General features: G+C 47.1%; 1 protein-coding gene across 1 annotated transcript in view; it reads right to left on the reverse strand.

Annotated features, from left to right (window-relative positions):
* The window catches only part of ARMH3 (armadillo like helical domain containing 3), a gene marked incomplete in the record, with an annotated part of 166,030 nt that overhangs the window by 117,534 nt on the left and 24,397 nt on the right, over nt 1-24,099 (reverse strand). The window contains 6 exon segments of the mRNA XM_040361250.1: nt 4,534-4,620; nt 5,296-5,370; nt 8,115-8,207; nt 11,527-11,634; nt 19,620-19,766; nt 22,852-22,908. Of these exon segments, the coding sequence (XP_040217184.1) occupies nt 4,534-4,620; nt 5,296-5,370; nt 8,115-8,207; nt 11,527-11,634; nt 19,620-19,766; nt 22,852-22,908 (567 nt within the window).

The following is a 24,099-nucleotide window of genomic DNA, read 5'->3' on the forward strand; positions in this document are numbered from 1 at the left end:
AATCAGGGATTCAGCTTCCAGGCCGTCAAATTTAGATGCCGTAAGGCAGGGTGGAGGATCGGACCTTGCGATAGCAGGTCTGGCCGTAGAGGCAGAGTCCAAGGGTCTCCCACTACCATCTTCAGGATTAGTGAATACCATGCCCTTCTGGGCCATGCTGGAGCTACCAGGATGACTGGTATGTGCTCCACCCTGATCCTGCGCAGCAGGCGGGGTAGTAACTGGAGCGGGGGAAATGCATAAAGAAGTTTGAACTGATGCCAAGGGCAAACTAACGCATCGGTTCCGCAGGCTCTGGGATCCCTTGTGCGGGACATGAACCTGTCTAGCTTCTTGTTTAGTCTCGATGCCATGATATCCACGTCCGGCACTCCCCACTTCTGGCAGAGTGTCTGAAAGACCTGTGGATGCAGAGACCACTCCCCCGGCAATAGAGTCTGGCGACTTAAGAAGTCCGCCTGTAGGTTGTCCACTCCGGGAATTCTGGTATTAGAGGGCCCCTGTCCCAGGGAGGGCTGGCGCTTAAACGCGGGCCCTCTGGCTTTCTTCTTGACTGGCAAGAGAGTGCTTTTGCCGCTTGATATAGTCTGAATATATCTATCCAGATCTTCTCCGAAGAGACGTCCTCCATGGAAGGGAAACCCTACCAGGAGTTTTTTGCACGGGGGCTCAGCCTCCCAATTCTTCAACCATAAGAGCCTTCTCATATGGATTAGAAATAAGGATAAACGTGACGCCTGCTGGATGGAGTCCTTGATAGCATCCACCGTAAAGCGTATAGCCCTGGGTATATCCGAAAATTCCTCTGCCTGTTGGGCAGGGATAAGTTTAAGCATTTGCTTAGTCTTATCTGAAAATGCTTGGGTAATTCCAATAGCAGCCACAGCGGGCTGAACTATCGCCCCTGCTGAAGTAAAGGAGGCTTTCAGTAATGTTTCCAAGCGTTTATCAACCGGATCCTTAAACACCTGTAAGTTTTCTACAGGGCAAGTTAAAGATCTGTTCACATAGGAGATGGCTGCGTCCACCGCCGGGGGCGCCCATCTTTTGGAGAATTTCTCCTCCATAGGATATAAAACAGAGAATTTTTTAGGTGGTAAAAAGACTCTATCTGGCTTAATCCAATCCTGAAACATGACCTCCTCGAGTAGAGGATGAATTGGGAAAACTGCGTTGCTTTGAGGCGTTCTTAAAGAGCCTAAAGCTGAAACCGCCGATACTTGAGGTTCTGGTATGGGTAACTTAAATGCCTCATGGACCATGTCCGTTAAGGCCTGAACCCACAAACTTTCCCCTTGGGAGGCTGAACCAGACCCCTCAGTATCCGGATCCTCGATCTCTGAACCACCCTGGTCCAAAGCGTCAAGTCTATCCAATTCCCCTAGGGAAAGGATTTCTGTGTCTGAGGGTTCTTGCTCGGGTGACGGAGACCTAGTCCGCTTTCTACCCGATATAGCTTTAGCTATCCTTTTTGCCATTCTTTTCTCTAGTTCACCTAAAGAAACAGCAAGAATTCTCTCAGTGACAAAGCCGGGGTTGGACTGACCTGGATCAGCCCCAGCACCAGATCCCCCAGGTCCCATCAAGGCGTGCCCTGATATGTCCTGTGGGGAGAGCAGCGGCATAGCCGTGTCTGAGCCCTCGGATTTTGCGGGGGAATCCCCACCCCTTGTACCCTCTGACCCAGAAGGCATGGTACAATACCGAGGTACACCTGCTATCACCCAGCCACAGACGTAGCTAAGGGGATCTGTCGGTTTGGGAGCGATAGAGACTAACGCCCAAACTGAGAAGGGAGATCAGCAGTTCTTTCCCTTCTTCTTTTTCTTTTTTTTTTTTTGAAGAGGAAAAGAAACCACTCTGTCTCCCACTAAGTATTGCCAATAGCCATCTGCTGAAAAAAGGAAAAGAAAACCTATCTGTAGGTTTGACAGTCCTTAGAAAAAACTGCAATTCTTCCTTTCGCCACCGGGTGTCCTCGGCGTGCTCCGCTCTGTGTCCTCCTCTCCTCTAGCTCAGGATGACACTGAGCTCTTGGCAGCTAATGGAAGGACCTCCCCTTCCTTTATTTGTGATTCGCCGCCCAACGGGACGCGCCCCCACCACGGAAACGGCGCGAAAATCGTTTATATCTCAGGCACGCGCGCGCGCGCCCGTCGGCGGGGGCCATCACACATGGAGGAGGACGGAGCAGCGCAGGCACCCAGGCAGGTAAGCCCTTTAGGTAGGTCACAGACCTCCTTTTAGCATGGGAAAAGACTCCCCTCTTACAGAGATCCCACACCTAGCGCCAGCAGCCCAGCTAAACAACACTTACCAGGGAGGTCACATATTACTGGGGAAAAAAGATTGAATCATCCTGTCTCTGTCATAGACATAGTGATTCCTTGCCAATGCAGAGCATACCCAGGCCTGTCCCCCTGTGCACCCCCTGTAGGGAACCTGCTAAGAACCAAGTTCCGCAGGCTCCCCAATACTTACCTGCTCCATGCCGCAGGACTTTTGCACAGCAAGAGGTCCAATCTTCCCCCATCTCCGTGGGTGGCGTCTAGACCTTCAGGCCCTGGGTTCCTATGAAGGAGCCACTGTCCTGGGCCCATATAGCACCCTGGCAACAGAAACATTAGGCCCCCAAAGGTTTCTAAGTTCTGGGCCCAGGGTCCAGCTCTCTGAACAGAAAGCATTATGGGCTACACCCCAATGGTTTGGGGTCCGGTTGCTGACCACTTTAGCACTGAGGCCTTTGGACAGAACCGGTTAGCCCACCTTAATCCCAAGGATGTGGAGGTAAGCTAAACCATGACCAACACCTAAGACACTGGCGAAAAAACTGAGGTACTCCTCCTATGGGAGGGGGTTATATAGGGAGGGGCACTTCCTGTTTGAGATTGCCAGTGTCCATCACCTGAAGGTACTCCATATAACCCATATAGTAATGAATATGCCGCTCTGTGTCCCGTGATGTACGAGAAAGAAACATACATACATATATATATATATGGGGGTTATGAGTAATTTTCTAACAAAAAAATTATGATTCTTGCATGTAGGAGAGAAGTGCCAAAATAGGCCCGGTATGGAAGTGGTTAAAAATTAGATTTATTTTTTTCCAATTTATTTATTTTTTACGCTGTCCCTTTCATTTTTTTTTTTGATCATTTTTATTCCTATTACAAGGACTTAGGGCTTCACCGATACCGATATTAGTGCCGATACCAAGCACGTGCGTGGGTGACGTTGCATTTGCACAAGTACCGATACGTTCTGGCTCGGTCCTTTCAGCTGTCAGTGGGATTTCCCCCGCTAACAGCTGAAATGTAAAGAAAAGAATGCCGGCAATTATTGGTTGTTAAGGAGCGGGGCCACCGCGTTTTTAATAACCAATGACATTTCAGCTGTCTGCGGGATGCTGCTCGCTGCTCTCCTCCTCCCCTCCCGCCAGCTGTCATCCTCCTGTCCTGAAGGAAAGTGAGAGCAGCGCCATCTAGGAGGAGGAGAGGCCGCTTGTGCATGCACACTGGACTGTGGATGGGGTGCACTGTGTGTTGTGATTATAGACCAAGTGTTGGTTGGAAATGATGGGTGGGTATGCCCAGGTCTGATTAGTACAGAGGGCTCCGATCCGCATTTCCTCTGACTGTGCCAGGCTATCTGGGGCCCTCTCTGTCCTCTACTCCTCTCCTGACCCTATGCGGCAGACCTCTCCTTATCCTGCACCTCACATCTATCCTGCCCCTCATCGATCTACTCTACAGAACCCTGCCCCCCTCCTCACCCCATACTCATCTACTCTACAGAACCCTGCCCCCCTCACCCCATACTGATCTACTCTACAGAACCCTGCCCCCCTCACCCCATACTGACCTACTCTACAGAATCCTGCACCCCTCACCCCATACTGACCTACTCTACAGAATCCTGCACCCCTCACCCCATACTGATCTACTCTACAAAACCCTGCACCCCTCACCCCATACTGATCTACTCTACAGAACCCTACACCCCTCACCCCATACTGATCGACTCTACAGAACCCTGCCCCCCTCCTCACCCCATACTGATCTACTCTACAGGACCCTGCCCCCCCTCCTCACCCCATACTGATCGACTCTACAGGACCCTGCACCCCTCACCACAAACTGATCTACTCTACAAAATCCTGCACCCCCTTCACCCCAGACTGATCTACTCTACAGAACCCTTCACCCCCTCATCCCATACTGATCTACTCTACTCTACAAACCCTGCAACCCCAACCCCATACTGACCTACTCTACAAAACTCTGCACCCCTCACTACACACCCTGCCCCCACCTCGTAGAACACTGCACCACACACTGACTTGGGGTTCCCAGTTACCCAACACAGGATGGGGAAGGGCGCCAAATTTTAGTCTTGCCTAGGGCAGCACAAAACCATAAAATACACCACTGCACCCGTGTGAAGGTGGCCAAAAGAAAAAAACTCTTCAATTATATCGACAGCTTTCAAAAGACAATCACGTTTTTTCTTAAATCTAAAAAAAACACTCACCTCATATTTTCTGTAGTTGACAAGAAGTGCGAGCAAAACAACAGCGTCGTAGCCATGCTCCCTGCGACTCGGGGGATTGGACATGATCTAGACCAAGAGCAAACAGCAATTAGGTGGCAGAACAGGGGTGCACAGCACAGCCTAGGCAGGGATACCCCGGTGTACTACTGATACAACGGGGGGGGGGGTGCTCTGATGTGGCTCACAATCTCAAACCAGTAAATCAGCTCATGTGTATCCTGCTTCCTCTGCTCCTTGCACTCTGATGCTCTGGGTTGGCTGGTCTGCAACCCATTGATCTCGATCTGGGCTTGCCGAACCCGCCATCCCAGAGCATGGCCATGCTGGCCATGCTCTGGGATGGCGGGTTCGGCAAGCCCAGATCGAGATCAATGGGTTGCAGACCAGCCAACCCAGAGCATCAGAGTGCAAGGAGCAGAGGAAGCAGAGGAAGCAGGAGCCACATGAGCCGATACTTCCTCTATAGCTCCAGCTGCTTCTGTCCCAGGTGGAGTGATACAGAGTGCACTTCGCCTGGGACCTTTCTAACAGCCTAGAGAGCGATGCCAGCAGAAGCTGGAAGAGGGAAAACAAATAATCTGTGTATTTGGGTCTAGGTCAGACCTCAGTGGCCATCATCTCACATCAATGAACATAGCCGTCTGTCTGCCGTTCAGCTTTAGGAATGTCTGGGTAGAAGGTTTCTGCACTAACGAGATGCAACCTATAAGAGATTACACACACACACACACACACACGTACCTGCAGGATCGCTTCAAAAATGCTATTGATCATTACATATTCCAGAATGGTGTTCTGGCTGATGTTATCCGTCACCTGAAAAAAAAAAAAAAAAAAAAAAAAACAGCATCATCATAAATGAATGCACATGCAAAAAACATAGGAGAAACTACCCCCACCCCATGGCACTGCTGGCTTTCCTTTCCGACTGGATACACAGGCAGATGTAAATAAAAAAAAAAAATATATATATATATATATATATATATATATATATCCCCCCTGCACGTTACGCAAAATCCCTTGCACATTACACAGAGCCCCCCCCCCGCACACATTACACAGCCCCCCCAGAAACACATTACACAGGCCCCCCCCGCACACGTTATACAGGCACACACATCACACAGGCCCCCCCCCCACACGTTACACAGGCACCCCCCCGCACACGTTACACAGGCCCCCCCGCACACGTTACACAGGCACCCCCCCGCACATGTTACACAGGCCCCCCCCCCCCGCACACGTTACACAGGCCCCCCCCGCACACGTTACACACATACCCCCCCCCCTGCACATCACACACAGACCCCCCCCGCACATTACACACAGACCCCCCCCCGCACATTACACACAGACCCCCCGCCCCCCCGCACATTATACAGTTCCCTCCCCCCCTGCATATTATACAGATCCCCCCTCTTCCTGCGCATTACACAGATCCCCCCCCCCCCCTGCACATTACACAGCCCCCCTTTCTCATACAACATCAGTGCGCAGTTCCACAAATGCGCTTCTGGAAGAATGGTCAAACAGTCTTCCAGAAGCGCCCCTGTAATGTGCAGGGGGGCTGTGTAACGTGTAGGGGACCTGTGTGACGTCACCCCCTTGCAAATTACACAATACACAGCCCTTTTATTAAATTATACAGCCCCCTTGCACTCTCAGGAGACCCCCAGCCTCCTGGGACAGCACTGCCAGCATACTCTAAGGTTAGGGGGGGATCACTGCCAGCCCCTTCTTATATAATGCTCCTCCTGTGTCACGGCCATTGTACATCAAAGATTCTAAATACCTCATTAACACTGTTCTTTCACGCTACCCGGTCACGTGACCGCTCTCCTCTGAGGTTTCATGGACGGTCACGTGACCGCTCTCTCCTCCTCGAATCTAAAAGTTACACTCGGAGGAGAGCGGCTGGAAAGAACGGCGTTAATGAGGTATTTAGAAGCTTCGGTTAACAATGACAGTGACACAGGGGGAGCGGTGTATGAGAAGGGGCTGGCAGTGCTGTCCCAGGACGAGGAGAGGCGGGGCTACCGTCCTGACAGATAAAAAAAAAAAAAACCTTCTGCCTTTACAATCACTTTAATGCACCGGATCCATCTAATCCTGATCCCCATCTGTATACTGCATTTGCCGGCGTATAAGACGATCTTTTGGATGAAAAAAAATGCATCCAAAGTCGGGGGTCGTCTTATACGCCGGATCTGTCTCCGTCAGGCTGCGGACATCCATGATTTAAAAGCCGCGCCTCCTCCTCAGACAGTTCCGTGATAGGCGGAACACTCATTTTCCCAGCGGGGCCTCCGTTTAGTGTTCCGCCTATCACGGATGCCTTCTCATCCTCGGACGAGAGGACGTCCGTGATAGGCGGAACACTCATTTTCCCAGCAGAGCCTCTGTTCAGTGTTCCGCCTATCACGGATGCCTTCTCATCCTCGGACGAGAGGACGTCCGTGATAGGCGGAACACAGAACAGAGGCGCTGCTGGGAAAATGTGTGTCCCGCCTATCACGGAACAGTTTGAGGAGGAGGCGCTGCTTTTGAATCATGGATGCCCGCAGCCTGAAACATGGATGTCCGCAGCAAAAAAATAAGGTAGGGAGATCGTCTTGGCCGGCACAGTGGAGGCATGTGATGGACAGTGGAGGCATGTGATGGACAGTGGAAGCATGGAATGGCACGGCACAGTGGGGCATGGAATGGCACGGCACAGTGGGGCATGGAATGGCACGGCACAGTGGGGCATGGAATGGCACGGCACAGTGGGGCATGGAATGGCACGGGCATGGAATGGCACGGCATGGCGGGGCATGGAATGGCACGGCACGGCGGGGCATGGAATGGCACGGCACGGCGGGGCATGGAATGGCACGGCGGGGCATGGAATGGCACGGCACGGCGGGGAATGGCACGGCACGGCGGGGCATGGAATGGCACGGCACAGCAGGGAATGGAATGGCACGGCACAGCAGGGAATGGAATGGCACGGCACAGCGGGGCATGGAATGGCACGGCACAGCGGGGCATGGAATGGCACGGCACAGTGGGGCATGGAATGGCACGGCACAGTGGGGCATGGAATGGCACGGCACAGTGGGGCATGGAATGGCACGGCACAGTGGGGCATGGAATGGCACGACACAGTGGGGCATGTAATGGCACGGCACTGTGGGGCATGTAATGGCACGGCACTGTGGGGCATGGAATGGCACGGCACAGTGAGGAATGGAATGGAATGGCACAGTGAGATTTGAAAAACGCCCGTTTCTGTCAGCGGTTGTTCCTGTCAGCGGTTGTTCCGGCTACCCCTCAGCTTCCAGACAGACTAGTAGGAAGGGGGTCCTCTTATATGGCGAGTATATCCCAAAACCAACATTTTTCCTGGAAAAATAGGGGGTCGTCTTATACGCCGGCAAATACGGTAATAACCTCTGCCTGTCCAATTTCTGACCCGGCCTGTAGTATATTGAACGCAATGAGCGGTAAAATAAATATAATTAATTTATAAAAAAAAAATATATAAAAAAAAAAAAAAAAAAACGGTATTTACTCACCGTCACCAGACAGAGCAGCAGCTTCAAGCAGAGGCTCTTTAAGCTCTCAGAGCCGTCCCCACAGAGGAGAATATCCAGACTTTCCATCAGGTTCTATGGACAGAACAATGCGTATTATACTCAAAAACATTACTGTATGCTGAAAATATTCCATTTCTAATAAAAAAAATTATATATAATAACAACAACAACAACACCACCACACATTGACTTTATCGGATGATTGGGAGACCCGTTCTTTGCATCGAATGTATCCCACTTATAGACCCGCCCTTTTCTGGAACTTTTCGTTAACAAGTATAAATCAGTGTTTTTTGCTAGAAAATTACTTGGAACCCCCCAAACATAAATATATATTTTTCAGCAGAGATCCTAGAGAATAAAATAGTGGACCATACAATTTTATATGTCACACAGAACTTCAGTCATTTTTTTTCATCTATTACCGTATTTACTCGAGTATAAGCCGAGGCACCTCATTTTAGCACAAAAAAATAAATGGGAAAACGTATTGATTCAAGTATAAGCCTAAAGGTGAGAATGCAGCAGCTACTGTAAGCGGAAAAGAGGGTCAACAATGCCCATTTGCACGCCTCAATGGGCCCATTGCAACCTCACTGTGCCAACCTCACTGTGCCCACAGCAACCTCACTGTGCCCAACCTCACGGTGCACATTGCAACCTCACTGGGCCCATTGCAACCTTACTGTGCCAAGCTCACTGTGCCCAACCTCACTGTGCCTATTTCAACCTCACTGTGCCCAACCTCACTGTGCCCATTGCAACCTCACTGTGCCAACCTCACTGTTCCCAACCTCACTGTGCCCATCTCACTGTGCCCATCGCAACCTCACTGTGCCCACTGCAACCTCACTGTGCCCGAGTCAGTGTACCTGAAATTGAAAGGGGGCGGGCGTCCATTGTTTAAAAGTCGCGGTCTCCTCCTGGTCCCTTCCGTGGTAGGCGGAACCGTGTCTGCCGAGAAATGGCCATCACGGACGTCCTCGCATCCTCGGACAGTTTCCCAGCAGACACTGTGTTCAGTGCTCAACCAACCACGGACGTCCTCTTGTCCGAAGATGAAAAGACGTCCGTGAATGGCGCAACACTGAACACAGTGTCTGCTGGGAAACTGAGTCCGAGGACGAGAGGACGTCCGTGATAGGCGGAACTGTGTCAGCTGAGAAACGCCTATCACAGAAAGGGACCAGGAGGAGACCGCGACTTTTAAACAATGGACGCCCGCACAGGTACACAGACTCGAGTACAAGCCGAGGGTGGGGGGTATTTTCAGTCTTAAAAAAAAAAAGGCTGAAAAAACTCGGCTTATACTCTGGTATATACGGTAGATCTTCTGCCCTTGTTGTTTTAACTTTGAATATTGTTTTTAACTTGGAATATTACAAAAAAAAAAATTCTGCCAGTAAATACGTTATACAGCCCACTTCCTCTTTCTTGTCTGAAAAAACGTCTAGGCTTATGACATCATGCACAGCTCCAACTCGCTCTCTTGTCAGGAAGGGAGTCGTAAGAAGTGAACAGGCAGCAGCTTCAGTTGCCCACAGTCAAAATGGCTGCAGCCAGACTCGGTGGAGGGAGATTTCGGCAGCATATTTGGCAAGTACAGAATAACAGTATATATAAAATAACATAAAAATTGGTTGGAGGGAAGCTTGCCATTTTAAAGCGCGACACGTCTGGTATCCATTTACTCGCCGTAACATCAGCTTTTATATTTTTCAAAAAAATTGGGTTAAGATTTTTTTTTATTTTTTTTGCATTAAAACCCCCAAATAAAGAGTTTTTTTTTTTTTTCTTAAAAAAAAAATGCGTTTTTGAAAAACCACTCTGCAAATACCATGGGACATAAAAAAATTGCAACACCCACCATTTTATTCTATTTTTTGGATTAGGGCTTCTATTTTGTCTGGCAACCGGAATTTCAATCTCTCTCTTCGATCCTTGTTGGTCCGCGCTCTTATATTCATTATTTGGCAAGTCCATTCTACGCCTCACTTTTGTATAATACTAGATTTATTCATTATTGTAGCGAACCATTTAATTACGTATTTTTGTAAATACCCATCACAAGATAAAACGTAATTCATTTTTATTTTTTCAAAATGTTATAAAAAATGTATTCTCCTGCTGTTCTTTTGCTATATTTTTTAGCATTCAATCCATACAACACTTTAACCGGTTAAGACCCGGGCCATTATGCAGGTTAAGGACCTGGCCCCTTTTTTGCGATTCGGCACTGCCTGGCTTTAACTGAAAATTGCGCGGTCGTGCGACGTGGCTCCCAAAAATAATTTACGTCCTTTTTTTCCCACAAATAGAGCTTTCTTTTGGTGGTATTTGATCACCTCTGCGGTTTTTATTTTCTGCGCTATAAACAAAAATAGAGCGACAATTTTGAAAAAAATTAAAAAAAAAAATATTTTTTGCTATAATAAATATCCCCCAAAAATATATATAAAAAAAAAGTTTTTTTCCTCAGATTAGGCCGATACGTATTCTACCTATTTCTGGTCTAAAGACAGGTATTTGCACCCACTTCCGGCCACAGTTTCGGGTTTACTACGGGCAGAACGTCACCTCCCGTCCTCCCACCATTGTGCTCTGGGAACACTCAGCTCCCAGAGCACAGCGTGAGCCAATCAGCGGCGCAGCGCAACTCGCGCATGCGCCGTAGGGAACCGGGCAGTGAATCCGGAGCGCTTCACTTCCTGGTTCCCTCACTGAGGATGGCGGGGGGGGGGGGGGGGGCAGCATAGTGACGAGCGATCGCTCATCCTCTGCTGCGGGCGGCGCTGGACTCCAGGACAGGTAAGTGTCCTAATAGTAAAAGTCAGCAGCTGCAGTATTTGTACCTGCTGGCTTTTAATATTTTTTTATACTGGCACATCGTCTTTAAAAAGTCTCCTGAAGAAGCTCTTTGAAGTGAAACATGTAGAGGAGGTAGTGTTTGTATCTGTATATGAATTGACCCAATAGTACAGTATTTTTTTTTTATAACATTTTAATGTTAATAAAATTTATATTTTTCCCATACAAAATTTATTATTCATTACACCTTAAAAAGTCCCGTAGTTTTCCTTTTTTTTTTTTCCATGTATCCACCATTTTATTCTCTCGGGCCTCTGCTTTATAAAATAAATTATATATATATATATATATATTTTTTTTTGTATTTATTTATTTATTTTATATATATATATATATATATATATATATATATATATATATATATATATATATATATATATGTTTAGGGGTTCTAAGTAATTTTTGAGCAAAGAATACAGATTGTTACATGTGAAAAAATAAAAATAAAATAAAAAATGCCACTAAAGCCCCGGAGCTGAAGTGGTAAAAATCAAAGTGGCTTCTTCTTCTATGGGACACTCACCTTCATTCGAAGTTCTGCCTTATCGAACCCCATCAGCATGTTAATGATGTCGAACCCCGACGTCGGCTTGTTCTTCTGATGAACGCCCCGAATTAAAGCACACAGGGTCTGCAAACAAAAAAAAAAAAGTTAAATTGTATCACATATCTGCAGAACAGGAGATGACTGGAATGTAATCAAGGCATTTCCCTGTTCTGCCTAGTGACAGGACAGTGATCTACTGCTCCCTGTCATCGGGAGACGTGATCACTGTTGTGTCAGAGGTAGCTCATCCCCCCCCCCCCACAGTTAGAATCACTCCCTAGGACACATGTAACCCCTTCCTCGCCCCCTAGTGGTTAACCCCTTCCCTGCCAGTGTCATTTACGTCGGCAGAATGGCACGGCTGCGCAAAGCAACGTACCTGTACGTCGCTTTTAAATCGCGGCATTGTGGGTGGGTGCGCGCACCCGCTCCGTGACCGTGCCCGCGATCGTGTCACGGAGAGATGCCTGTGTAAACAAGGCATTTCCCTGTTCTGCCTAGCAACATGACAGAGTGAGTGAGTAACTTGTATAGCGCAACAAATGCGATCTTAATCGCCTCAAGGCGCTTTGCATCCAGTGTTGTCCTTCAGAAGAGGTGGGTCTTTAGTTTTTTCCTTCTTCCAAGTGGATGGTAGTGGGTAGAGCGTTCCAGAGCCGTGGTCCTTTGATTGCAACATGACAGAGATCTACTACTCCCTCTCATCGGGAGCAGTGATCACGGTCGTGTCACTGGTAGCCCACCCCCCCACCGTTAGAAACACTCCCTAGGACACACTTAACCCCTTCAGCGCCCCCTTCCCTGCCAGTCATATTTACACAGTAATCAGTGCATTTTTTTATAGCACTGATCGCTGTATAAATGACAATGGTCGCAAAATAGCTTCAAAAGTGTCCGATGTGTCCGCTATAATGTCGCAGTCACGATAAAAAAAAAGAAGAAAAAAAAACGCAGATCGCCGCCGTTACTAAAAAAAAAAAAAAAAAAATAATAATAATAATAATAATAATAATAATAATAATAATAATAATAATAATAATAATAATAATAATATTATTATTATTATTATTAATAAAAACGCCATAAAACTTTCCCTTATTTTGAAGACGCTATAAACTTTTGCGCAAACCAATCAATAAACGCTTATTGCGATTTTTTTTTACCAAAAATAGGTAGAAGAATACGTATCGGCCTAAACTGAGGGAAAAAAAATGTTCTATACATCTTTTTTGGGGGATATTTATTATAGCAAAAAAGTAAAAAATATTGCATTTTTTTCAAAATTGTCGCTCTATTTTTTTTTTTTGCGCAAAAAATAAAGACCGCAGAGGTGATCAAATACCACCAAAAGAAAGAAAGATTTTTTTTTTTTAACAAAAATATGCATTCTTCTACTGTGGAAAAAAAAAAAAAATTTATATATTTTTTGAGGATATTTAGTATAGCAGAAAGAAAAAACATGATTGCTTTTTTTTCAAAATTGTCGTTCCTTTTTTTGTTTATAGTGCAAAAAAAAAAATATGTAGAAGAAGAATACGTATCGGCCTAAACTGAGGAAAAAAAATTGTAATATATATATATATATATATATATATACACACACACACACTATTATTTTTTTGCGCTATAAACAAAAAAAGAGCAACAATATTGGAAAAAAAATGCAATATTTTTTACTTTTTGCTATAATAAATATCCCCCCCCAAAAAAAATTATATATATATATATATATATATATATATATATATATATATATATATATATATATATATATATATATATATATATATATATATACACACACATATTTATATATATTTGGGGGGGATATTTATTATAGCAAATAGTAAAAAAAGCTGAGTTAGGCTTACCGGTAACTCCTTTTCTGAGAGTCTTCCAGGACAGCCCATGAGACCTAGGGCTCCTCCTACCAGGACAGGAAACACGTTAACCCCCACCAGATAAAAGGGCGGTCCTCCAGGCCCCATGCCAGTCTTCTCGAGAACCGTAGGACTACCCTGAAAAACATATGCATTAATAACACATAACTTCCATACAACAAAACCGGGTGGGAATCCGGCTGTCCTGGAAGACTCTCAGAAAAGGAGTTACCGGTAAGCCTAACTCAGCTTTTCTCTCAAGCGTCTTCCAGGACAGCCCATGAGACGATGAGCCAGAACTTACCAGTCTAGGGTGGGACAACTGCCTGAAGGACCTTTCGACCAAACGCCTGATCTTGAGCTGATAGCAGATCCAGGCGATAATGCTTAATAAAGGTCGAGTAACTGGACCATGTGGCAGCTTTACAGATTTGTTCCGGTGAAGCACCAGCCCTCTCAGCCCAAGACGCAGCCAAAGCCCTTGTTGAATGCGCTGTAACAAAAGGTGTGGGAACTTCTCTGATTTTATAGGATTCTGCGATTGCCTGCTTGATCCATCTAGCCAATGTGGCTTTAGATGCACCTTTACCTTTGTGTGTACCTGAAAATAGTACAAATAAAGCGTCTGTCTTCCTGAAGGTCTTGGTGACCTCTAAATATGCAAGAAGGGTTCTTCTTACATCCAAAAAACTAAATTTCTTTTCCTGATCACCCTGTGGTGAACTACAAAAGGATGGCAGTACAATGTCCTGTGATCTGTGAAATGTACTAGCTACCTTAGGCAAAAAACCTGGATCAGTTTTTAATACAACTCGATCCTCTAGAATCGTGAGGAAAGGCTCCCTCACTGATAAGGCCTGTAACTCGCTTACTCTATGAGCTGAGGTAATAGCTACTAAAAAAATTGTTTTTAAGGTAAGTAGCTTAACAGAAATATCCTCTAAAGGTTCAAAAGGAAACTCTACCAGAGTTTGAAGTACCAGGGACAGGTCCCAAGTTGGACAACTTCTTACCACTACCGGCCTGGCCCTTGAAATGGATTTAAAGAATCTAGCTACCGTGGGATTTTCCAAAAGAGAAAACTGGAGGAAAACGCTGATAGCTGCCGCCTGTACCTTCAAGGTACTAACTGAAAGACCCTTGTCGACACCCTCTTGAAAAAATTCCAAAATAGAAGGAACATCATGCGTTGATCTTTGGTTTTCAGACAACCATGAATTAAACTTTTTCCAAACTTTGGAATAAATGGCTCTAGTGACTGGTTTTCTGCAATTTACCAAGGTTTTAATCACCTTGTCCGAAAACCCCTGAGCCTTCAGTATCTTCTCTTCAGATACCAAGCTGTTAAGCTTAATGAAACCACCTGTGGGTGTGACACTGGACCCTGCGACAGCAAGTCCTCTCTGTTCTGAAGTCTCAGTGGAGGCTCCGAGACCAGAGACTGTAGCAGGGAAAACCATGGCCTCTTGGGCCAGAAGGGGGCGATCAAAATAAGGTCTGTCTCTTCTAGGAGAAACTTCCGGAGTACTTCCGGAATGAGTCTGATCGGCGGAAAGGCATAGCAAAGGTCGAAGGGCCATGGATTTGCTAGGGCATCTATCCCCAGAGATCGATCCCCTGGGTTTAGAGAAAAGAACTCCTCTGTCTTGCCGTTTTCCTGATTCGCGAACAAATCTGCTTCGGGATAACCCCATTTGTTGGTGACCTCCGCAAAGACTTCTGGATGAAGTGACCAATTGTCTCGCTCCACCCTGTGGCGACTGAGGTAGTCTGCCAGACTGTTTTGTGTCCCCTTCAGGTGCACTGCTGAAATTGAGCCTAGATTTACTTCTGCCCAGGACAACATTTCTTGTGCTATTCCTTGAAGAATTCGACTCCTCGTGCCTCCTTGTTTGTTGAGGTACGCCACTGTCGCAATGTTGTCTGACAGAATCTGGAGATTGTGACCCCTGATCTCCGATTGAAAGGCTTGCAGGGCTCTGTGAACCGCTAGGAGTTCCCTCTGGTTCGATGAAGCTCTTGCTTCCTTCAAGGACCATTTTCCCTGTGCGACCTGATCTTTGAGGTGGGCTCCCCATCCCCAGGCGCTTGCATCTGTCGTGATCCTCTTGGATATCGAGATGGACCATGGCAGGCCTTTTGTTAGGTGCAGATTCTTTCTCCACCACCACCAACTTCTCTTTACCTTGGTAGGTAACCAAACTTTTGACTCTAGGGACCTGGCGTCCCCATCCCAATTTTCCAGAAGGAATCTCTGCAATGGTCTCTGATGGAACCTTGCCCATGGTACCGCAGGGAAACACGAGGTCATGAGACCTACCGTCCTTGAAATTTCCCTCAGCGAGACCAACTGATTGGTCTGTAAGGTTGACACTGCTTGCACCATCTTGGAGACCTTTTCTTCTGGGAGAAAAACTTTTTGGACTACTGAGCAAAAGTCGTAACCCAGGTACTTCACCCTCTGGGCTGGAACTAGGGAAGATTTTTCCCTGTTTATCAGCCAGCCCAGGGACTGAAGAAAGTCTAGCACAGTCTGGAGATCTGCTAGTAATTTTTGGTGAGATTCTGCCACTATTAATAGGTCGTCCAGGTAAGGGATGATAGTTATCGCCTTTAACCTTAGTGGAGCCAGCGCCTCCCCCAATACCTTTGTGAAGATACGAGGGGATGAGGACAGACCGAAGGGGAGGGCCTGAAATTGAAAGTGCCTGATTTCCGTTCCCATTTTTACCGCTATTCTCAGGAATTTCTGGAAAGCTGGGTGGATCGGGACATGTAGGTAAGCATCCCTTAGATCCAATGTGGCCATAAAACAGTTTGGGTAAAGCAGATTCTTGACACTGTCTCCATCCTGAAGTGCTTGTACCTGATCGATCGATTTAGAGATCGAAGGTTCAGAATGAGCCGATACTTCCCTGACGGCTTTCTGATGACAAAAATGTGGGAATAAAACCCTTTGTTCTGATCTGACCGGGGAACAGGAATCAGGACTTTTTGGTCTAACAATTCTCCTACTTGGAGACCCAGAGCTCTTGCTTTCTCCCGATCTTTGGGAGGAGAGGTGATCAAAAGACGTTCTGGTGGCTGGCAGGAAAACTCTAGTCTGTACCCATTTGCCACCAGATCCAGGATGAAGGGACTTGAGGTGACAGCTGCCCATTGTGGGAGAAAGGCCTTCAATCTTCCCCCCACTGGCAGAAGCTGGTCATTGTGGTTTGGCGGGTTGCTGAGGTGTGTTAAATAAAACACCTCCTCTACCTTTGCCTTTGTATCCGGTCCAATGTTTCTTGGGCCTATTGTCCTTTTCTTTAGGACCCTGTTGCCATGGCAGGCCTTTGTTTTGGCCACGAAAAAATTTTCTTCCAGTCTGTTTTTTCTTTTCTGGAAAGGCCTTTTTCCTATCGGCCGTACGTTTCAGAGCTTCCTGCAGACCTGGGCCAAAAAGATGCTCCCCTGTCAGCGGCAGCGCACATAATCTTAATTTAGATGCTGCATCCCCAGACCATGTTTTAAGCCAAACACTTCTTCTGGCTGAGTTCACCAAAGCTGAAGTCCTGGCTGTCATCCTTACTGATTCTGCCGAAGAATCAGCCAAAAACCCCACAGCACTAAACAAGAGAGGAAAGGATTTTAAAATCTCTTCCCTAGAAGTACCTGCCAAAAGATGGGTTTGGATTTGTGTAAGCCATTCCTCCAAATTCCTGGCTACACAAGTGGAAGCTAAAGCTGGTTTGAGATTCCCCATAGTTGAATCCCAAGCTCTATGAAGAAGGACGTCACATTTTTTGTCCATAGGATCCTTAAGCGTACCCATGTCATCAAACGCCAGGTCCGAATTTTTTGAAACCTTTGAAAGAGGAGCATCTAACTTAGGGTTTTTGTTCCACGGTAGCGCTGCGTCCTCATCAAATGGAAACCGTCTTTTTAGGTTACCAGAAAAGAAAGGTTTTCTCTCTGGATTCTCCCACTCCAGTTTGATCGTATCAAGGAGGGAATCGTGCACTGGAAAATTTTTACTTCTCTTTTTGTGCAACCCTTTGTACATAAGGTCATGTTTGGACATTTGTACCTCCTCCTCCTCCATTTCAAGGGTAGTATAGATGGCTTTTAACAAGTTATCCACATCTTCTAAAGACAGTTTAAACCTTGAGCCCTTAGAGGATACTCTATCCCTAGTCTCTGTATCTGACCCTGAGTCTTCCTGAGAAGAATGGGTAGATTTGGCTTCAGCCTCAGAGTCTTCACTCTCTACGCTCACCTGTGGGGTGCTAGCCACTGAAGCCTTTCTTTTTGAAGATGTACCCTGTTGGGGAGCCTGCATTTTGTCAATTAGATTTCTAAATGAACCAAAAGTAGAAACAAGCTCATCCCTGACCGAAGTCAACATTTTTTGACATGAGGTCACTGGGTCATCCTTCACTAAAGCATCTATACATGTGCGACAAACTGCTTTGTTCCAAGTGGAGCTCAGTTTGTTACCGCACACCGCACACTTTCTCTTATGTGGCTGCGCTTGGGATTTTTCCTGGGTCTTGCCCTGGAAGACATAAAATAAATAACCCCCATAAGTAACAAACCACAAATAAATACTCCATCACCACGTGCAGGAGAAGGGAAAGTGTGTCCCCTAACACCAAATCCTATGATTGGGAGGGGGGGGGAAGAACACTCATCAGGATAGCAAAAAAAAAGTCCATACTTAGAGCTTACCTGAGAGGTGCTGGTGTTGGAGGATGCATCTGCCTGAGAAGGAACTGCAGGAGAATCCATGCCGCCCGACTGGTATTCTAACAGCCTGTGCTGCTTCTACCAGCGATCACCAGCCAGCCATTTAAAGCTACTTTTTCGCGCCGTTTTGGAGACTGGAACCGCGTCTCCGGCGCCCGATGATGACGTCATATGACCCGGAAGCGACCCCTCCGGATCTTCCTGTGGGCCAGCTTGGAGCGCAGAAGCCCCGCCCCTCCAGCGCCAGTGACTTCCTGGAATCCTAGCACGAGACAGCCATGCTGTGTGCGGGACCCGTCACCATCAAACGGCTGCAGCGTTTGCCAAGACGCTAGGGACCCGACGCCATCCCGGTCTTGGCCCTCTCCAGGCACAGAAAAAAAGAGCCGCAGATTACCACCTCTCCAGTGGACACTGCACATGGCACGGAGGTTAGTTAAAAATAAGCACATACCCCATAACAGCCGTTAGAGCCTCTGCTCATGAGACCTAGGGGACCAGGTTCCTTGAAACATGTTACCCCCCGTCCGGAGGAAACACTAATACTGGCATGGGGCCTGGAGGACCGCCCTTTTATCTGGTGGGGGTTAACGTGTTTCCTGTCCTGGTAGGAGGAGCCCTAGGTCTCATGGGCTGTCCTGGAAGACGCTTGAGAGAAATATTGCTTTTTTTTTTTTTCCAATATTGCTGCTCTTTTTTTGTTTATAGCGCAAAAAAAATGAAAATATGTAGAAGAATACGTATCGACCTAAACTGAGGAAAATATTTTTTATTTTATTTTTTTATATTTTTTGGGGGATATTTATTATAGCAAAAAGTTAAAAATATTGCTTTTTTTTTTCCAATATTGTCGCTCTTTTTTTGTTTATAGCGCAAAAAAAAAATATGTAGAAGAAAAATACGTATCGGCCTAAACTGAGAAACACATTAAATATTATATATATATATATATATATATATATATATATATATATATATATATAAATATATATATATATAATAATTATTATAGCTTTTTTTCCCAATATGGTCGCTCTTTTTTTGTTTATAGCACAAAAAAAAAAAAAAATATGTAGAAGAATACATATCGACCTAAACTGAGGGGAAAAAAATATATATTTTTTTTATATATTTTTTGGGGGATATTTATTATAGCAAAAAAGCCAAAAACATTGCTATTTTTTTTTTTTTCAAAATTGACGCTCCTTTTTTTTTTCCTTATAGCGCAAAAAATAAATACCGCAGAAAGCTCTATTTGTGGAAAAAAATTAAAAAGGGCGTTAAATTTATGTTTGGGAGCCACGTCGCACGACCGCGCAATTGTGAGTTAAAGCGACGCATCACCCGAATCGCAAAACGTGCTCCGGTCTTTGGGCAGCCAAATGGTTCACGGCCTAGTCAAAGTAAAAAAAAAGATTTCTTCTTCGGAGAAGAAGCAAGTCGGGGGAGGGGGCGCATTACCTGCAACGCATTGACGACGCGGATCTGGTGCTCGGCCTTCAGAGCCTGGATGCAATGCTGGAACAGACTGTTAATGTTATCCTTAATCTTCATTAATTCTTCTCCATCCAGAGATTCTAGCTTGGCTTCCAGGTATTCTAAGTTCACCTGGAGAGAGAGTTATGGAAAAAAGCAATTCTAAGCCCTTGCCTCCAAGTTCTGCCGTTTAATTCATTTATTGCATTTGGTACATTCCACTCTCCCCCCGTTTTGCTGTTAGACCGGCCCTGTCAGGACCCGGGTCTGAACCTGCGACCTCTGCTGTTACTGGCGAGGTCTCTTCTTGCTGCCCCCCCCCCCCCCCCCCGGGATGCTGGACTGTCCCCTGAAGGATCCTGCCTTGTGTCTCGTTTTTCTTGCACTCTGAATCTTTTGCTCCTCCCATGAGCTTCCTATTTAAGCTCCTCCTTTGCACTTCCTGTTTGACAGATTATTGTGCTCTCTCCAGCCAATATCGCACTCATCACTTCTGCTGCCATCAGCATCATCATCACCACTTGTTACCGACCTTTGGCTTATCTACTGACTACGCCTCTGCTTGACCCCAACCTGCAACTACTTGTTACCGACAATGCCTCTGCTTGATTCTAAACCTGGAATCACTTGTTACCGATCATTGGCTTATCTACTGACTACGCCTCTGCTCGATTCCCAACCTGCAACCACTTGTTACCGACCTTTGGCTTGTTTACTGACTATGCCTCTGCTTGATCCTAAACCTGCAATAACTTGTTACCGACCTTTGGCTTGTTTACCGACTACGCCCTTGCTCGATTCCCAACCTGCAAACACTTGTTACCGACCTTTGGCTTGTTTACTGACTACGCCACTGCTTGATTCTAAACCTGTAATAACTTACCGACCTTTGGCTTATCTACCGACTACACCTGTGCTTGATTCCAACCTGAAACTACTTGTTACCAACCTTTGGCTTGTCTGCAGACTACGCCTCTGCTTGATCCCAACTTACAAGCACTTGTTACCGACCTTTGGCTTGTTTACTGACTACGCCTCTGCTTGATCCCAACCTGAAACTACTTGTTACCAACCTTTGGCTTATCTACCGACTACGCCTCTGCTTGATCCCAACTTGCAACCACTTGTTACCGACCTTTGGCTTGTTTACGGACTACGCCTCTGCTTAATTCTAAACCTGCAATAACTTACTGACCTTTAGCTTATCTACCGACTACACCTGTGCTTGATGCCAACCTGAAACTACTTGTTACCAACCTTTGGCTTGTCTACCGACTATGCCTCTGCTTGACCCCAACCTGGAATCACTTGTTACCGAGCTTTGGCTTGTCTACTGACTACGCCTCTGCTTGGACCTCAACCTGGAATCACTTGTTACCGACCTTTGGCTTACCTACCGACTACACCTGTGCTTGATTCCAAAGTGAAACTACTTGTTGCCAACCTTTGGCTTGTCTACCGACTATGCCTCTGCTTGACCCCAACCTGGAATCACTTGTTACCGAGCTTTGGCTTGTCTACTAACTACGCCTCTGCTTGACCCCAACCGGGAATCACTTGTTACCAACCTTTGGCTTGTCTACCAACTACGCCTCTGCTTGACCCCAACCTGGAATCACTTGTTACTGACCTTTGGCTTATTTACCGACTACGCCTCTGCTTGGACCTCAACCTGCAATCACTTGTTACTGACCTTTGGCTTGTTTACCGACTACGCCTCTGCTTGATTCCAACCTGCAACCACTTGTTACTGACCTTCGGCTTGTTTACTGACTACACTTCTGTTTGATCCCTACCTGCTATATCTGCTACTGCACCCCGGCTTGCTTACTTCCTAGTGGGGAGATCCTGAGAACCGTGACCTGGTATTAACACGCAGCAAAACCCATCCCCACCGCCAGAATACCACGCTTAGCGCTTAGACCCCACACTTTGGGTGAGCCCGCGTCATCTGCCAGGGTGACCTGCTAGTCAGTGGGAGCCGCTCTACTGCAATAGCGTCTGGTCTCAGAGCCTGACCCCTGACAAGCCCTTAGTTATCGCTCACTAGTACCCCAGCTCAGCTGATCTCCAGCCCACTCAGTAGTAATCACCAGCTCTGATGATCCCCCCCTCAGTAGTAACCACCAGCTCTGCTGATCCCCCGCTCAATAGTAACCCCCAGCTCTGCTGATCCCCCGCTCAGTAGTAACCCCCAGCTCTGCTGGATCCCCCCATTCAGTAGTAACCCCCAGCTCTGCTGGATCCCCCCATTCAGTAGTAACCCCCAGCTCTGCTGGATCCCCCCATTCAGTAGTAACCCCCAGCTCTGCTGGATCCCCCCATTCAGTAGTAACCCCCAGCTCTGCTGGATCCCCCCATTCAGTAGTAACCCCCAGCTCTGCTGGATCCCCCCACTCAGTAATAACCACCAGCTCTGCTGGATCCCCCGCTCAATAGTAACCCCCAGCTCTGCTGATCCCCCGCTCAATAGTAACCCCCAGCTCTGCCGATCCCCCCATTCAGTAGTAACCCCCAGCTCTGCTGATCCCCCCCATTCAGTAGTAACCCCCAGCTCTGCTGGATCCCCCCATTCAGTAGTAACCCCCAGCTCTCCTGGATCCCACGCTCAGTGGTAACCACCAGCTCTGCTGGATCCCACGCTCAGTGGTAACCACCAGCTCTGCTGGATCCCACGCTCAGTGGTAACCCCCAGCTCTGCTGATCCCCCCATTCAGTAGTAACCCCCAGTTCTGCTGATCCCCCCCATACAGTAGTAACCCCCAGCTCTGCTGGATCCCACGCTCAGTAATAACCACCAGCTCTGCTGGATCCCACGCTCAGTAGTAACCACCAGCTCTGCTGGATCCCACGCTCAGTAGTAACCACCAGCTCTGCTGATCAACCACTCAGTAGTAACCCCCCGGGGCCAGTAAACTTGACACATTTACCACCCCCTCTCCATCCTGAAACAATTCCCCTGAGTCCCCTTAGCAGAGTGGTAGAGGAGGGAAGCCAGCAGCTCTGTTGAGGGGAGGGGGGGCCCAGTAAGAGGGTGGAGGGGGGCACAGACACTACAACCAATCCCCTTGCAGCACAGGGAGAAAGCCGGCAGCACTGCAAAGGGAGGCAAAAAATAAAGGTTGGGAGACAAAAAGTACATTGGGGGGGGGGGGGGGGGATAGTGGTGGAGAGAAGATAATGGAAACAAGGAGGGAAAAAAACATGGGGCGGTTACCTTCATAAGAAACAATTCATCCCAGAATCTCGGGTTGAATTTGGTGGGATCATCTTTCTACAGAAGGAGAAGAAGAAGTCTATTAAAGTCACAAGATTACAAGTTGTCTTTTTATGGACAAATCAATTTCAATATAAATAAATAAATAAAAAAAAAACACACAAAACACAATACATCATATACAATTGCTACACAAGCCATATTGGGATCAACTCACCAAGAGTAAAATAACGGCCAATAAAATGCAATAAAAAAGCGATTGAAAGTGCAATTCTCTAAGAAATGCATCAAACGAATGCGGAATTTGTTCGATTGAGTGGCAATTAACGCATTTTTTTCATGTTTTTTTTTTTTTTGTGGGAGGGAACCCGCTGACAGCTGAGTCATCCGTTGTTATGGACACGGCAGCCGGCTTCCCCGTCCGATCCTTAGTAACTAGCTCAATATGGAATTACCTTACCATACTGAGCTAGTTACTAAGGAGCGGACGGGGGGAAGCCGGCTGCCGTGTCCATAACAACGGATGACTCAGCTGTCAGCGGGTTCCCCCCCCCAAAAAAACACACATCCCATAGACATGCCAACAATTACAAGTTAAAGAAGAAAAAAACAACAGTGTAGATGCGAACCGAATCGCCTCAGGGCCCAAAGCCCCCCTGACCTCTAAGGGGCCCGGTGGTCCCCAGGGGCCCAGATGGTTTCCCCCCTTTTTTTTTTTTCGTCAGCACCCAAAGCCCCCTGACCTCAAAGGGGCCCGGTGGTCCCCAGGGGCCCAGATGGTTCCCCACTTTTTTTTTTTTTTCGCACCCAAAGCCCCCCCCTCCGACCTCTAAGGGGACAGTGGTCTCCAGATGGCATCCCCCTCTATTCACCGTGCCAGCCCCCCCCCCCCTGCTTCTCGATCCGCGGCGCCCCCCCCCCCCATTCTCAATTCGCAACCCCTTCACTTCTCAACTTGCGACAACCCCCCCCCCCCCCCCACACTTCTCAACTTGCGATGGTTCTCTGCTGCAGGGGGCCCATGCTTGAAGCTGTGTAAGGGGCCCCAAAATTACCCCGATGGCGGCCTTGTAGATACTACTATTGTTGTGTGTTGGGAAAATGTTAGTTGGCAGATAGAAGGTTCCATTGTATTCCGTTTAGGCGATTCGTTCTTTTTATATACCGTATTTATCGGCGTATACCGCGCACTTTTTTGCCCTGAAAAACGGGGCAAAATCGTGGGTGCGCGGTATACGCCGATACCCG

The sequence above is a fragment of the Rana temporaria genome, chromosome 8 (genome assembly GCF_905171775.1).
Source record: "Rana temporaria chromosome 8, aRanTem1.1, whole genome shotgun sequence".
Classification (NCBI taxonomy): Eukaryota; Metazoa; Chordata; class Amphibia; order Anura; family Ranidae; genus Rana; species Rana temporaria.